Source organism: Oncorhynchus nerka, linkage group LG24, assembly GCF_034236695.1.
Source record: "Oncorhynchus nerka isolate Pitt River linkage group LG24, Oner_Uvic_2.0, whole genome shotgun sequence".
Classification (NCBI taxonomy): Eukaryota; Metazoa; Chordata; class Actinopteri; order Salmoniformes; family Salmonidae; genus Oncorhynchus; species Oncorhynchus nerka.
Genome location: NC_088419.1, coordinates 87,414,520 through 87,430,830, shown reverse-complemented (window position 1 = coordinate 87,430,830; position 16,311 = coordinate 87,414,520). Strand labels below are relative to the sequence as shown.

Below are 16,311 nucleotides of genomic sequence, written 5' to 3'. Positions count from 1 at the left end.
CACATATATGTGTGTGTGTGTGTGTGTGTGTGTGTGTGTGTGTGTGTGTGTGTGTGTGTGTGTGTGTGTGTGTGTGTGTGTGTGCATGCGTGCGTGCATGCGCACTCCCGAATTTGGATGTGTTTGTTCCAGCATGTGTGTGCTCTCTGCATTAGCCTCCTGATAATTAGGTCCGTGTATAGGCGACAACAGAAACCTTTGGAGCGTTGGATTTGCTCTGATGTAAAGTCTGTTAACCTTTAAAGCAAAGCCAGCCATGGCCCCCACTCATTCTGCTGTAATTGCCTGCGCAGGGTAAGCACATTCTGCTGAAAAGGTTAGCGTGCACCCATCCCACCCAGTCATCGTGATGAATGGGCAAACACTCCAAGAAAATGAAAATTGGGACGAGTGTGGTTGGCGTTTTCTCTCTCTGTCTCTCGCTGTCTTTCTCTCTCTCACAGCATCACACATCATAACACAAAATAACACACCGTTTTTTCCCGATGTGGCGGAACACAACAACCACTAATAAACAAACCGAATGGAAGACAGAAAGAAACGGAGCTGTTTGTGTCACAATTGTATGGAGAGAAATGCCGCCTCCTGCCAGTATCTGTCAGCACATTTGAGTGTGTACGTGTGTGCAGGAGAATGTGTGTGTGTGTGTGTGTGTGTGTGTGTGTGTACTGTATGTGTGTGTACACAAAGAGAGAGAGAGAGCTGGCAGGGAGGCCTCTCTCCAGACAGGCAGAGAGGCAGGCAGGCGAGGTATTGATAAGCTGGAGGTGGAAGGTGAATGGCGGGTGAAGGCTGTTATTGCCGGCGGCTGACTGGGGCTCCAGCAGCACTGCTTGCTGGACCCTGAAAATTCATTTTGACAGATGCGTCTCCTCCCCGGCTGGCGAGGCGCAGAGCAGTGGGGGGCTGATGGCACAGGCTCACCAGAGCGGCTCAGAGTAGTGTTAGCCAGCATCATGTTGTGCAAACCAGCAATTTATACTTCCGCCTCTGGCATTAGACCCAGCTGATGAGATGCAAGAGGCCCCCCTACCATCCTACCATCCCATTCAACCTCCATCATCACCAGTCCACAAGCCCTAAGGAGTTTACATACCAGACATATGGATCATTTTACTGCCTTGTTATAGCTAGTGTTTACCTGCTTTTTAGGTCCGCAGAGACAATGGGTACTCGGCTGTTGATATGTTGGCCCCACTACCACCTATGTCTGCATTCACCTTCCCTCCTCACCAGTCTAGTTGTCTGGAGTTTTCATACATACGTAGCTAGGCTTTATTTTAAAGTCCAGCTGTTGTTTAGTTGGTAAATATTGAGAAATTATGTACCGTAATAACAATGTAGTTGGTTCTTCAAAGAATTCCTCAAAATAGGGAACTAAATGATGTCGAACGGAACATGGCACTGGTTGTTCAGATGACTCACAAAGAATGAAAACAGCTGGTCATTATTAAGTGATTACTGTTTTACTGCCATTTTAATTATGGGTATGAGACTGTAAAGAAAAACACAACTCAAATGATCAGAAGGTGGTTGCCAGTACACAGCCACACCCTACACACGGACATGCACCCAGACGTATACAGTAACACGTACTGTATACAACTCCCTATTACACATATGCAGTACCATAAACAGTTACAACACACACAGGCACACACACTCACACGTTTGATCACACTCACATGTACGCTCACACGTACGCGCACGCACACACACACACACACACACACACACACACACACACACACACACACACACACACACACACACACACACACACACACACACACACACACACACACACACACACACACACACACACACACACACACACATCCCTCTGTCTGTCTTCCCCACTAGCATCTACACCGTATCGGCCATTGCAGTCGTCTTGGCATCTATTTTAGATTTAGTTTGTCTTAAAATACCTTTTAGTCTTTTAGTAATAAATCATTTGTAAGTTAGTTTTAGTTATTATCAGTCGACTAAAACTCGTGGACAATTTTGGTCTAGTTTTACTCATAGCCATTTTAGTCACATAACAGTGCATTAATAAAACCTGACTTCCATCGTACACATTCAGATAGCCTTGTCTGTCTAGGCCTACTATCTCCTCATATACCTTAGCTGACAACATTGATATAGTGGCAGATTGTAACCATGCCAGACATAATTAACCATATAGGTAAAGCCTTGGCTACAGGAAATACAAGCTCTGATTTTCTCCCTATCATAACCAGGGGGAAGATAATAAGTGTTTTCCTTGAAAAGGAGAGAATTAGTATTACTGTACTCCTAGTATTTAACAAAAAGCATTCGTTTTTCCCAGAGGAAAAAAGCAACTCCAACTCGCATTTGCGGACAGCAGGGCAAGAGCGGCAACACAGATGAATGAATAACAACACAGATGAATGAATAACAACACAGATGAATGAATAACAACACAGATGAATGAATAACAACACAGATGAATGAATAACAACACAGATGAATGAATAACAACACAGATGAATGAATAACAACACAGATGAATGAATAACAACACAGATGAATGAATAACAACACAGATGAATGAATAACAACACAGATGAATGAATAACAGCGCACATAGGAATATAGAGCTTCTTATGTGATCAAAGAAAAAATCTCCTACATGAAAGTAAGAGAAAGAGTAAACATTGTTTCTAGTTGAGGTTAGCTACAAGTAAAGTTTCCTGGCTTCGCATCAGTTCAAAAGATTGACGAGTGACTGAAGTGACCGCCTGGGAGCTGTGTGGGAGATTCTGCGTGCTTCTGATTGGACCAAACAGATGAAAAGGACCGTCATATGAAATGTCCGTTAGTTTCACTTGAAATTCTCATCTCCTCAAATTTAACGTTATCGTTATAGTTTGAGTCAAGAAAAATAGGATGTTGACAAGTATCTTTCGTCATAGTTATTGTGTACGTAAGATCTCACATTATTCAATCTGTCTTAACACACTATCCATTAACAATCTACCCCAAGCAGGGTGGTTAGAATGCAGACAAGCCATGTGGAAGTGAGTGTCAGGTTTTGTTGCGCTCAGGAATCTACAGAAATAAACAACAAACAAGGCAGTTACCATGGTGAACGCCATAACATTATACTGTACATTACTCATGCAGTGCAGCAGAGGTGTTTTATATTTGAATAGACAAGTCATTCTGAATGACTTTGATCATCCATCACTAAGAATAGATGGAAAATGCAGAGATACAACACAACATCAAAGCTGAATGATTTTAAATAAGCTTTGTTCATCCTCATGGGAATATAGTCAGATCTCTACAACTTAAACAATTGACAATTCTGAACATTTGCCAAGCCTGTTTCTCTGTTCTTTCTTCCCAGATAAGAGAGGTGATCCACTGAGGAGGTGACTCCAATCTCTGATCTGAAGGAGCCCAGACCTGGAGCATGATCCTGGGTGTGTCTGCAGAGTCAGTGAAGAGCCTGGGTCCTGCCTCCATGGCCACAAAGTCAGCACTGTCCTAGCTCTGCCACGGGACCCAAGCATCCCACTGCTGGCTCCGCGAGGGGCCTCAAGTATCCCCTTGCTAGCTCTGCCAGGAGGCCTTGTACAGTACATCCCGTACTAGCTCTGCCAGGAGGTTCACTCCCACGTGTCTGCCAGCTCAGATAACCCTCTGGCTATTGGCAAACACATGTTTGACGTGATCGAATGTGACCGCCGCCGTGCCATCCAGAGCAGCAGCAGCCCCCTGTTCCCTCCGCCTGCCGATTCACCATGCAGTGGAGACGTTGGCACTACTGCCCCATCAAGATGACCTGGACCGTGAAGCGCTCGCTCTTTCGGACCCACGTGGCGGGCCTCCTGTCCCTGGCCCTCCTCTTCACACTCTTCCTTTTTTTCAGCCACCAGGACTGGCTGCCGGGCCGGACCGGGCCCCGGGACAACCCCCTGGCCTACACCGTCAGGGGCTTCCGCACGGCCAGGGCCGAAGCAAACCAGAGCCTGAGTCTGCGGAGCCTGTGGAAGGAGACGGGCTACGTGCCTCCCAAGCCCCATCTCAACATCAGCTCCCAGCAGGCTGAGGGTGGAGGTGGTGGAGGAGCCATGATGGGCGTGACGGGACTGGAGAACTCAATGAGTGCCAACAACAGTTTACAGCAGGAAATGGGCGTGGGAGGGAGGCTCAATGCCCAGCCCTATCGCTACATCCTAAACCAGCCCTTCAAGTGCAGAGACAGAACCCCATTCCTGGTGCTGCTTATCGCTGCAGAGCCAGGCCAGGCAGACGCCAGGAACGCCATCCGGCAGACATGGGGCAATGAGAGCGTGGCCATGGGCCTGACCTTCGTCCGACTCTTCCTGCTGGGTTTGGGGCGTAGCTCAGACTCGTACACCCAGACAGCCATCGAGGAGGAGAGCCGGGTCCACAATGACATCATCCAGCAGGACTACCAGGACACATACTACAACCTCACCATCAAAACCCTGATGGGCATTAACTGGGTGGCCAGCCACTGCCCCCAAGCGCGCTATGTCATGAAGACTGACAGTGACATGTTTGTCAACACGGAGTATCTCATCCAGAAGCTGCTGAAGCCAGAGCTCCCGCCCAGACAGAGCTACTTCACTGGCTATCTGATGAGGGGCTACGCGCCCAACCGAAACAAGGACAGCAAGTGGTACATGCCTCCTGAGCTGTACCCTAGTGAGAGGTACCCCATCTTCTGCTCGGGGACAGGGTACGTGTTCTCCGGAGACATGGCGGAGAGGATCTACCAGGCATCTCTAAGCATACGGAGGCTGCACCTGGAGGACGTTTACGTTGGCATCTGCCTGGCCAAGCTGCGCATCGACCCCACGCCGCCACCCAACGAGTTCCTCTTCAACCACTGGAGGGTGTCCTACTCCAGCTGTAAGTACAGCCACCTCATCACCTCCCACCAGTTCCAGCCCAACGAACTGGTGAAATACTGGAACCACCTGCAGAGCAACAAGCACAACGCCTGCATCAACATGGCCAAGGAGAAGAATGGGAAGTATAGACATAGGAAGTACCACGCAGAGAGACCTCAGTGAGGATGCCTCTACTTCAAGTGGAAAGGGTATGGACAGGAAGAGGACATGGTAAGGAAGTGGACTAGAGGAAGGGCTGGGTCTTGAAAGGGCATGTAAAAGAGAGCTCAGCACTATACACTACCTGGGAAAAGAGCACTGTGTTTTTGGTATTGTGTACGGTCGATTAAAACTATTTTTTTTTATTTGAGAGAGATGTTATGTATTGTAAACCTGTTGAAAACTCTTTTTAAAAAAGGGCAGTGAAGTGTTTATGTGCAATATGAAGCATGCACAACGCGAAAGAGAGAAGGCTAGTGGTTGATGGGGTTTTGTTATGCAACAGATAGTTCACTTTAACTGTTGGGCCAAATCTATCAAAGACCTAATTAATGACATAAAGAGTATTTACATGGGATGGGAAAGGGGGAAAGACAGAAATCTATCACGTTACTAATAACTACTACCACTACCTACAAAAGAATTATGAATATATTTATGATGTGGACATGTAATGCTGCCCTTTTTCTCAATGTTTACTTTACAGAATGATCATCAAATACGAATTAAAAGGGGTTACCTGTCAATATGCCATATATTTGTATTTTACAACCAAGGTGAAAGCACTCAGAATCAGAACTGTCGGAAATGACTGAGATTGTATTTTCTAAAGCTTTACATTAGTAAATATGGGGAGTCTGCACTTCAGTAAATGTGCAATGAATTAAATAACAATTAAATGTATTCAATTCTTGAGGTTTCTTTTGCGTTTGTTGTTGGGTAACTAACACCGTAGTTAATTAAGGCTGTCTCTTCCATTCACCAATATACGACAACTCTTTATTTGACCATTTCGTAGTCGCCATCCATTTGACAGAGTCAAAACACTCCAGGATCCGAATCCGACGGGGGATGTGTGAAAACACTGATGAGGGAGAAAGAAATTAGTGCCATACTGTATTCTCTCATTCTCTTACCCCGAGAGAAGGAGGAAAAAGTCCAAGTCAAAACAGTTCCATTTTATTAGTACTGAAGACACACTCATAGTGTTTATTCCAGATGGGCCAGGACTGAGAGATGTTCTGTACCGTGCAATAGTTAGGCTACGTATTAGATGTCTACATGTTCCACTGCTTAGGGTTAGCAGTTAAAAGAGCACACATAACGGGTTGAATTGGTTGACGACTTGGAATGGCTCCCATACGAACACAATAATCTACTGAATGCATAGCGAGCTGGAGCTATTTAATCGACAGAATTCATTACACATCTGTCTGTCTGGTTTTAAATCAGCCATACATTTTGGAGTAATTTTGTTTATGGTGCTAAGGTCAAAGTTCACAAAGCAATGTAATAACGATACATTATATTTTAAACCCCTTTTATTAGTTGATCCGTAAATCTATGCTGATAAAAGGCAATCAATCCGACAATGTTTACTGACTGAAACAAAAAACACACATTTGGACAACAATAAATGTATTATTTTGTAAATATAATTATTTTTGTAATTATATGTACTAATAGTACCAGACTTCTGATCACCTGATATACCGTTGTAAAGAAAGTACAGTATGGCACCAGAAAGACATCTGACAAACATCTTTCCCTGTGATCTGCCTGACCACCGATTTAAAGCAGCCGTCCTTTAAGCCGGCACAAGAGACAAGAAAGACCATCCTCGTCTAAGAAAGAATGTAATTCCAGCACTGTGCAATTCATTAAACACTCAACTGGCCTAAAGTATTCATCAGCCTCAATTAATGAGAATGAAAGTCATGGCTCAAGAGGATATTGGGACCCAGGTCTGCTTCCATTCATCCGTGGCCTTGGCAATCACACAGCCCAGATTACCAGCATCCGGTGCCTCCGGAAAAATATGATGAGAGGCAGAGAGGGAGAGAGAGAAGAGGGGAGGGGAAGAGAAAAGGGTAGAGAGAGGAGAGAGGGATGAGAGGAGAAAATGGGGAGAGGAGGAGGGAGGAAGGGCAGAAGGCGTTGGGGGAGCGAAGGAGGGAGAGAGGAGGTGGGATAGAGGTGGAAAGGAGAAGGGAGAGAAGTGGAGAGGAGGGAGAGGGTGAGAGGAGGAAGGAGAGAGGGCAGAAAAGGTTGGGGGAGAGGAGGAGGGAGAGAGGTGGAGAGGGGGAGGGACAAAGGGCAGAAAGGGTTGGGGGAGATGAGGAGGGAGAGGGAGAGAGGGGGGGTGAGAGGTGGAGAGGAGGAGGGACAAAGGGCAGAAAGGGTTGGGGGAGATGAGGAGGGAGAGGGAGAGAGGAGGAGGGAGAGAGGTGGAGAGGAGGAGGGACAAAGGGCAGAAGGCGTTGGGGGAGCGAAGGAGGGAGAGGGAGAGAGGAGGAGGGAGAGAGGTGGAGAGGAGGAGGGACAAAGGGCAGAAGGCGTTGGGGGAGCGAAGGAGGGAGAGAGGAGGTGGGATAGAGGTGGAAAGGAGAAGGGAGAGCGAGAGAGGAGGAGGGTGAGAGGTGGAGAGGAGGAGGGACAAAGGGCAGAAACGGTTGGGGGAGATGAGGAGGGAGAGGGAGAGAGGGGGAGGGTGAGAGGTGGAGAGGAGGAGGGACAAAGGGCAGAAAGGGTTGGGGGAGATGAGGAGGGAGAGGGAGAGAGGAGGAGGGAGAGAGGTGGAGAGGAGGAGGGACAAAGGGCAGAAGGCGTTGGGGGAGCGAAGGAGGGAGAGAGGAGGTGGGATAGAGGTGGAAAGGAGAAGGGAGAGCGAGAGAGGAGGAGGGTGAGAGGTGGAGAGGAGGAGGGACAAAGGGCAGAAAGGGTTGGGAGAGAGGAGGAGGGAGAGGGAGAGAGGGGGAGGGTGAGAGGTGGAGAGGAGGAGGGACAAAGGGCAGAAACGGTTGGGGGAGATGAGGAGGGAGAGGGAGAGAGGAGGAGGGTGAGAGGTGGAGAGGAGGAGGGACAAAGGGCAGAAAGGGTTGGGGGAGATGAGGAGGGAGAGGGAGAGAGGGGGAGGGTGAGGTGGAGAGGAGGAGGGACAAAGGGCAGAAAGGGTTGGGAGAGAGGAGGAGGGAGAGGGAGAGAGGGGGAGGGTGAGGTGGAGAGGAGGAGGGACAAAGGGCAGAAATGGTTGGGGGAGATGAGGAGGGAGAGGGAGAGAGGGGGAAAGAGAAGAATAGAAGGAAGGAGCTAGTGATGAATGAACAGGAAAGAGGCCGTGACTGATCGGTATTGAAAACCTGTGCTGCTGTAAACGTGGTAAAAGTGAAGCGGGGAAACGGATTGAGATGTCGGCCATGATGAAGTGGGGGCTACGGCCTCAGCCTGGAATCTACCAGCACAGCTCAGCACTACCACACAAACCAGAGAACTAAAATACACTTGAGGAGGAGACAGATATCCTGACCTTAACCCGGCAGAGCTGTAGTAAACCTCACCCTGATAGGCCTAAATGTACTAAGATGAATTGCAACTAAGCCTGTTCATGGTATGTTCTCTATAAAAACACAGTACATTTTATAACACCAGTTTCATTCGTTTTTAGAAGCTCATGACATTATAACAGAGAATGTTTCTCACATCAACATGCCAATAGCTACATCTCAGTCATTTAGGCCTATGTTGTAATCATTTAATTGAATAGATCTACATGTAACATGCATACCACGTCTTTAAACAGCAACATGTTTTTTTTATGATATAGAAGACAGCAACGGTCTGTTAATAAATTGTCATTTTTTTGTTGTCAATTTCCTGAGCTTGTCTGTCCTGAGACACAGAGCTGAATAACATCTTCTACATCATTTAAGTCATTCTAACAGATGGTAGATTCCAACCAAGCCTCAAGTATTCAATGATGAGGAGGGGACAGCTTCGAGACAAAATCTATTTATAAACCTAATTGGAGGGTGTCAAAAATCCTGAATGGGCCATGCAGGACAGGAGGAGCGGCTAGACATCAACCTGCCAGCTCTCAAATAAACCCATTTTACCACACTATCAACTCCTCTTCTCTTCAGCCATGTAGGGGCAAACTGAGGTTTGTTGTTGAGTACAAGATAAGTCAAGGGTGAGTTGATGTCAGCCATTTTGTGGAAAACAAAACCAATCAAAGAGCTGTAGGTATCGTATCATATTGTATTTACTGTATATGATATAACATCTAATACTGTTATAACACTGGTACTCAACATTGGTAGGCTGCAGTTGTACCAGTTTAATTAATAGGCACATAACGCTCTTCAGATATTTGATTTTACATTTTTATTTATTTAACGAAGCAAGTCAGTTAAGAACAAATTCTTATTTACAATGACGGCCTACCAAAAGGCCTCCTGCGGGGACGGGGGCCTGGGATTAAAATAAATAAATAAATACAATATAAAGATAGGACAAAACACACATCACAACAAGAGAGACAACACAACTTAAAGAGAGACCTAAGACAACAACATAGCAAGGCAGCAACACATGACAACACAGCATGGTAACAACACAACATAACAACATGGTAGCAGCACAAAACATGGTACAAACATTATTGGGCACAGACAAAAGCACAAACGTCAAGAAGGTAGAGACAACAACACATCACACAAAGCAGCCACAACTGTCAGTAAGAGTTTCATTTTTTTGAATGAAGAGATTGAGATAAAACTGTCCAGTTTGAGTGTTTGTTGCAGCTCGTTCAAGTCGCTAACTGCAGCGAACTGAAAAGAGGAGCGACCCAGAGATGTGTGTGCTTTGGGGACCTTTAACAGAATGTGACTGGCAGAATGGGTGCTGTATGTGGAAGATGAAGGCTGCAGTAGATATCTCAGATAGGAGGGAGTGAGGCCTAAGAGGGTTAGAAAACATCCCCATAGTATATCATATATAGACCAGATAGCCTTTGACCACAGTCATGTGCACATGCAGTACATAGGTTGAAAGATCTTGACCATTGTACTGCTACACCATCCAGGGTCAACAGAAATAGCAGCAAACCTTTTTTTAAAGTACATTAATCCTCTCAAAGTCAATACCTGGGGTACTAATTATCCTCTCCCACGTTTGTCTACTTCCTCCTTTGGTGAGCAGTGTGGGGTGCAACACCGACACAGCTTCTCCGCCAGAGTCACGTTTCAGCGGGGTGTTTACGGTTCCACCATCAGCCATGACAAACGAGGACAAATTGCAGGCCAGGAGTGCATTAGCGCACGGTGATTGTATTACATGTTGGTAAAATACAAGCCTGACAAAACACTTTATCCTGCACAATCTCAGAGGTGTCACAGATGCTGCGCAAATTGGAAAAAGGAACAATGTCCCTGTCTCTTACAGCACTGAGGAAGGTACCTCAGGGATTACCATTTAAAGTAAAAGAAAAAGCACGGGGATTAAACGCACCATCACACTATTCTCAATATTGACAGTTCAAACGGAGATTATCCAGGCAATATGCTCTTTCTGTGAGTTTGGTCAGTCAAAATAATATAATGAATGCATTTTCCATGGGAAATTGTTATGTGCCACTGTTACAGAGGTTGCTTGCTTAGCCGGTACCACTTCCCACTGATTCAGCTCATAACTGGCTGGAACTTGGGATCTCTACTTCACTAACACACGTGACCGCCCTCTTGGACAAACGTTCCAACCGGTTGAGCCCCCCCAAAAGGTACCAATTGGATGGCTCCATCCACGACACCTAGGCTAGCTGTGGAGTGATCTCACAGTACGTTCGTAATGCCGTTACACCACTTCCGTCTCAACATATAAGACTCTCATCCGTTATTTCATAGCTATTTCCTCCCTCTGAAGACCTCCATCCCAGCAAGGAAATCAACAGTATATCCCTTTGACAGCAAGTCTCTTTATCTCTTCATGTACTCTTCTTCATGTTGGGGCGGCAGGGTGGCCTAGTGGTTAGAGCATTGGACTAGTAACTGGAAGTTTGCAAGTTCAAACCCCTGAGCTGACAAGGTACAAATCTGACGTTCTGCCCCTGAACAGGCAGTTAACCCACGGTTCCTAGGCCATCATTGAAAATAAGAATTTGTTCTTAACTGACTTGCCTAGTTAAATAAAGATTTAAAAAATACAGTATCTACCTCAAAATCCTTGTACCGGTACTCCCTGTATATAGCTCCATTCTCTTGTATTTTATTTTATTACATTTACATTTAATTTTATTCCTCTTGTGTTAGTTACTACACATTTTCTATTATTATTTTTAAACTCTGAATCTTTGGAAAAAGGTTCGTAAAGCAAGCTTTTCACTGTAAAGTCCTCACCCGTTGTATTCAATAAATATAATTTGATTTGATTTCTCACACACAAATACACGCACATACACACTCTCTCTGTACCTCACACTTTTTCTCTCTTTCCACCTCTCTCTCTCCAACCCCATCCTGTAGCTTTAATATTGGCTCTAAACGCCCTACAAGGCATTGCTGGTGGAAACTGATTGATGCATGGAACACCATGGAGAGGGTTGCAGCCATCTGCATCAATCCAGATATATGACAAAGGCAAGGGATTGTGACAAGGCACTTTGCAGATGGCAGGCAAGTCTGGAAATCTGACAATTAAATGCTAGTCCCTGTGAGATGCTAGTCCCTGTGAGGTGCTAGTCCCTGTGAGGTGCTTGTCCCAATGAGATATTGATAGTCCCTGTGAGATGCTAGTCCCTGTGAGGTGCTAGTCCCTGTGAGGTGACTGTCCCAATGAGGTGGTGCATGTCCCTGTGAGGTGCTAGTCTATGTGACGTGCTAGTCCCAATGAGGTATTGCTAGTCCCTGTGAAGTGCTAGCATATCTCATGCCTGACATGAAGTAACCCCAGGAGCCTGCCTGACAGGAAGTAACCCCAGTATCCTACCTACCATGAAGTAACCCCAGAAGCCTACCTGACAGGAAGTAACCCCAGTAGCCTACCTGACAGGAAGTAACCCCAGTAGCCTACCTGACAGGAAGTAACCCCAGTAGCCTACCTGACAGGAAGTAACCCCAGTAGCCTACCTGACAGGAAGTAACCCCAGTAGCCTACCTTACGGGAAGTAACCCCAGTAGCCTACCTGACAGGAAGTAACCCCAGTAGCCTACCTGACAGGAAGTAACCCCAGTAGCCTACCGTACAGGAAGTAACCCTAGTAGCCTACCTGACAGGAAGTAACCCCAGTAGCCTACCTGACAGGAAGTAACCCCAGCAGCCTACCTGACAGGAAGTAACCCCAGTAGCCTACCTGACAGGAAGTAACCCGATTGCCTACCTGACAGGAAGTAATCCCAGTAGCCTACCTAACAGGAAGTAACCCCATCAGCCTACCTGACAGGAAGTAACCCCAGTATACTACCTGACAGGAAGTAACCCCAGTATTCTACCTGACAGGAAGTAACCCCATTAGCCTACCTGACAGGAAGTAACCCCAGTAGCCTACCTGACAGGAAGTAACCCCAGTAATCTACCTGACAGGAAGTAACCCCAGTAGCCTACCTGACAGGAAGTAACCCCAGTATTCTACCTGACAGGAAGTAACCCCAGTAGCCTACCGTACAGGAAGTAACCCCAGTAGCCTCCAGCCTCTATTCCAGTGCATACAGATGAAATGTCCTTTTTGTCTTGCCCCTGTTCCTGTTCCTGCCCATTTGATAACAGGGCATTCTAAATGGAAACTAATTTGACATATTAGTTAAGATGAAGAAAAAAGGAAACAGCACACTGCTCCTGATAGTATCACCGATCTTTAATAAGCTTACGTATCGCCCACCGGTACTCCATGAGCTTATTAAAGATCGGTGATACTATCAAGAGCAGTGTGCGGTTTCCTTTTTCCTTCATCTTGTTCAATTCTTGCCATGCACCTGCAAATTAGATTGCTCAGATGTGCGAGTGCCTTTTGGATTTTTGTATACATATTAGTTAAGACAAAGTTAAATTGAGAATAGTCTGAGAGGTGAACATATGATCACTAGGTGAGAGAACAGCATGTGCAGAAACACATCGCCAGCTTTTGTAGCAACTTTCTCAAATCATCAGTAGCCTATAGCCGCATCATGCAGCCCATACATGTTTTGATTTCTAAGGCATTCTAAGGTTTGTATCATACCCTACTAAAGTTACCAAATAACTCTAAATCCAGCACACAGGACCGGTTTCAAATCCTCACTTTTACGCTCAACATAGCCACTTCATATGGGCACGCTCCTCCAGAATTGGAAAAATATCCTTTCTATTTTATTCAGCTAAGTTCAATTATGTTCTTCTTACTATACAATTATATCATATAAAAAAATGGCAAGGTGATTATAAGCATATTGTCTCTTGTCAGCTAAATGTATAATCCTAGAGCCTATGGCATGGTGCATAGCCAGATAACATACAGTAGGTCAACTCATATTCTGTTCTTCCGAAATACATTTTCTTCATATCATGTTTCTTTAGACCTGCCTAAAATAAACCATGGATTTATTGTGATGTTTTATATTACATTGATTTATTATAGATGTTCCAAAGGCGTGCATCAGTGGCTTGTATGCGGCTTCTGTGCATGTCACTGTGTTTAATTATGTTAATTAATGGTCAATTACAGTGAGACAGGCAGTCTTTTTCTTTTGCATGACAATAACCGTCTGACTACATTTCATGAGCGGCACAGCTCTAGTCATGATCAAAGGCTAGCTCTGGTCCAACGTTAGTAAAGCCAACTCTCTGAAGTTCAAAGAGATTTAAAGTTCCTTCCTAGAAGCCGTTTCTCTGTAGTTATAATTCTGTGTACCTAATTCAGATAATGCATGTCATAACAACAAGATACACAGCACTTCATGCCTCGCACTTTCCTCACCCGCAAAATGTCAGTCACATGTCACACCATACACAACACTTATTTGTCCAATGCATGTCCATAGCTAGCCCACTCAATAGGAAGCTCCTCCATACATTACTTTGAGTACCAGTCATTTTCATTTAATATTGAACTAAATGTAAAAAAAGACATATTTTGCAGGTCGGGAACAGTGGAACGGACTTTAAAAAAGAATCGTTCTGTTCAGAACAAAACAAATAATAATTTCCCTTGACAGAGTGATGATAAATGTAAAAAAGGTATCAACTTACACCACTCTCCCATATAGCTAGACAGGAGAAAATGTTTATCAATGGCAGGATTACATTATATAATCTCTAGAGAACAATTATAACTTGGATTGTAATTATTATCAAAAGTCGGGGAACGCACGAAAACTATGTTTTTGAACATCGTGCACGAAGGAAATTGAGGGTCGACTTCCAATTATAATCAATTTGTTTGGTATGCGTCTTCACTTAACCATGAGGGCTTTGAAGTTATGTTGAATGTGCCTACACACACACACACACACACACACACACCTTGTCTAAAAGTAGCGATTGATGTCGTGGACTAACGTGTAATGTCCAAGTTTCATTAAAACAAAATTCTGGAATAAAAAAAGGGAGTGAGAGAAATTAGAGCCGATGTTAAGCCTGGTTCTCAAAGTGACAGGACTGAAATTAGAGCCGATGTTAAGCCTGGTTCTCAAAGTGACAGGACTGAAATTAGAGCCGATGTTAAGCCTGGTTCTCAAAGTGACAGGACTGAAATTAGAGCCGATGTTAAGTCTGGTTCTCAAAGTGACAGGACTGAAATTAGAGCAGATGTTAAGCCTGGTTCTCAAAGTGACAGGACTGAAATTAGAGCAGATGTTAAGTCTGGTTCTCAAAGTGACAGGACTGAAATTAGAGCAGATGTTAAGCCTGGTTCTCAAAGTGACAGGACTGAAATTAGAGCCGATGTTAAGCCTGGTTCTCAAAGTGACAGGACTGAAATTAGAGCCGATGTTAAGCCTGGTTCTCAAAGTGACAGGACTGAAATTATAGCAGATGTTAAGTCTGGTTCTCAAAGTGACAGGATTGAAATTAGAGCAGATGTTAAGCTTGGTTCTCAAAGTGACAGGACTGAAATTAGAGCAGATGTTAAACCTGGTTCTCAAAGTGACAGGACTGAAATTGGAGCCGATGTTAAGCCTGGTTCTCAAAGTGACAGGACTGAAAATAGAGCCGATGTTAAGCCTGGTTCTCAAAGTGACAGGACTGAAATTAGAGCAGATGTTAAGTCTGGTTCTCAAAGTGACAGGACTGAAATTAGAGCAGATGTTAAGCCTGGTTCTCAAAGTGACAGGACTGAAATTAGAGCAGATGTTAAACCTGGTTCTCAAAGTGACAGGACTGAAATTAGAACAGAAGGTAAACCTGGTTCTCAAAGTGACAGGACCGAATTTAGAGCAGATTTAAAGCCTGGTTCTCAAAGTGACAGGACTGAAATTAGAGCAGATTTAAAGCCTGGTTCTCAAAGTGACAGGCCTGAAAATAGAGCAGATTTAAAGCCTGGTTCTCAAAGTGACAGGACTGGAATTAGAGCAGAAGGTAAGCTTGGTTCTCAAAGTGACAGGCCTGAAATTAGAGCAGATTTAAAGCTTGGTTCTCAAAGTGACAGGCCTGAAATTAGAGCAGATTTAAAGCCTGGTTCTCAAAGTGACAGGCCTGAAATTAGAGCAGATTTAAAGACTGGTTCACAACGTGACAGGCCTGAAATTAGAGCAGATTTAAAGCCTGGTTCTCAAAGTGACAGGACTGAAGTTCGAGCAGATTTAAAGCCTGGTTCACAAAGTGACAGGCCTGAAATTAGAGCAGATGTTAAACCTGGTTCTCAAAGTGACAGGACTGAAATTAGAACAGAAGGTAAACCTGGTTCTCAAAGTGACAGGACTGAAATTAGAGCAGATTTAAAGCCTGGTTCTCAAAGTGACAGGACTGAAATTAGAGCAGATGTTAAGCCTGGTTCTCAAAGTGACAGGACTGAAATTAGAGCAGATGTTAAGCCTGGTTCTCAAAGTGACAGGACTGAAATTAGAACAGAAGGTAAACCTGGTTCTCAAAGTGACAGGACTGGAATTAGAGCAGATTTAAAGCCTGGTTCTCAAAGTGACAGGCTTGACATTAGAGCAGATTTAAAGCCTGGTTCTCAAAGTGACAGGCCTGAAATTAGAACAGATTTAAAGCCTGGTTCACAAAGTGACAGGCCTGAAATTAGAGCAGATTTAAAGCCTGGTTCTCAAAGTGACAGGCCTGAAATTAGAGCAGATTTAAAGCCTGGTTCTCAAAGTGACAGGCCTGAAATTAGAGCGGATTTAAAGCCTGGTTCTCAAAGTGACAGGCCTGAAATTAGAGCAGATTTAAAGCCTGGTTCTCAAAGTGACAGGCCTGAAATTAGAGCAGATTTAAAGCCTGGTTCTCAAAGTGA

At 44.9% G+C, this 16,311-nt stretch overlaps 1 protein-coding gene across 1 annotated transcript in view; it reads left to right on the top strand.

The window, feature by feature from the left end:
- LOC115126061 (beta-1,3-galactosyltransferase 2-like) overlaps positions 1 to 5,805 on the top strand; it is a 38,217-nt gene extending 32,412 nt beyond the window's left edge. Inside the window, exon 2 of the mRNA XM_065009249.1 lies at positions 3,377 to 5,805. Coding sequence (XP_064865321.1) covers positions 3,774 to 5,075 — 1,302 coding nt within the window. The 5' untranslated portion in view covers positions 3,377 to 3,773 and the 3' untranslated portion in view covers positions 5,076 to 5,805. The remainder of the gene's footprint in view (positions 1 to 3,376) is intronic.
- Positions 5,806 to 16,311: the final 10,506 nt, after the last annotated feature.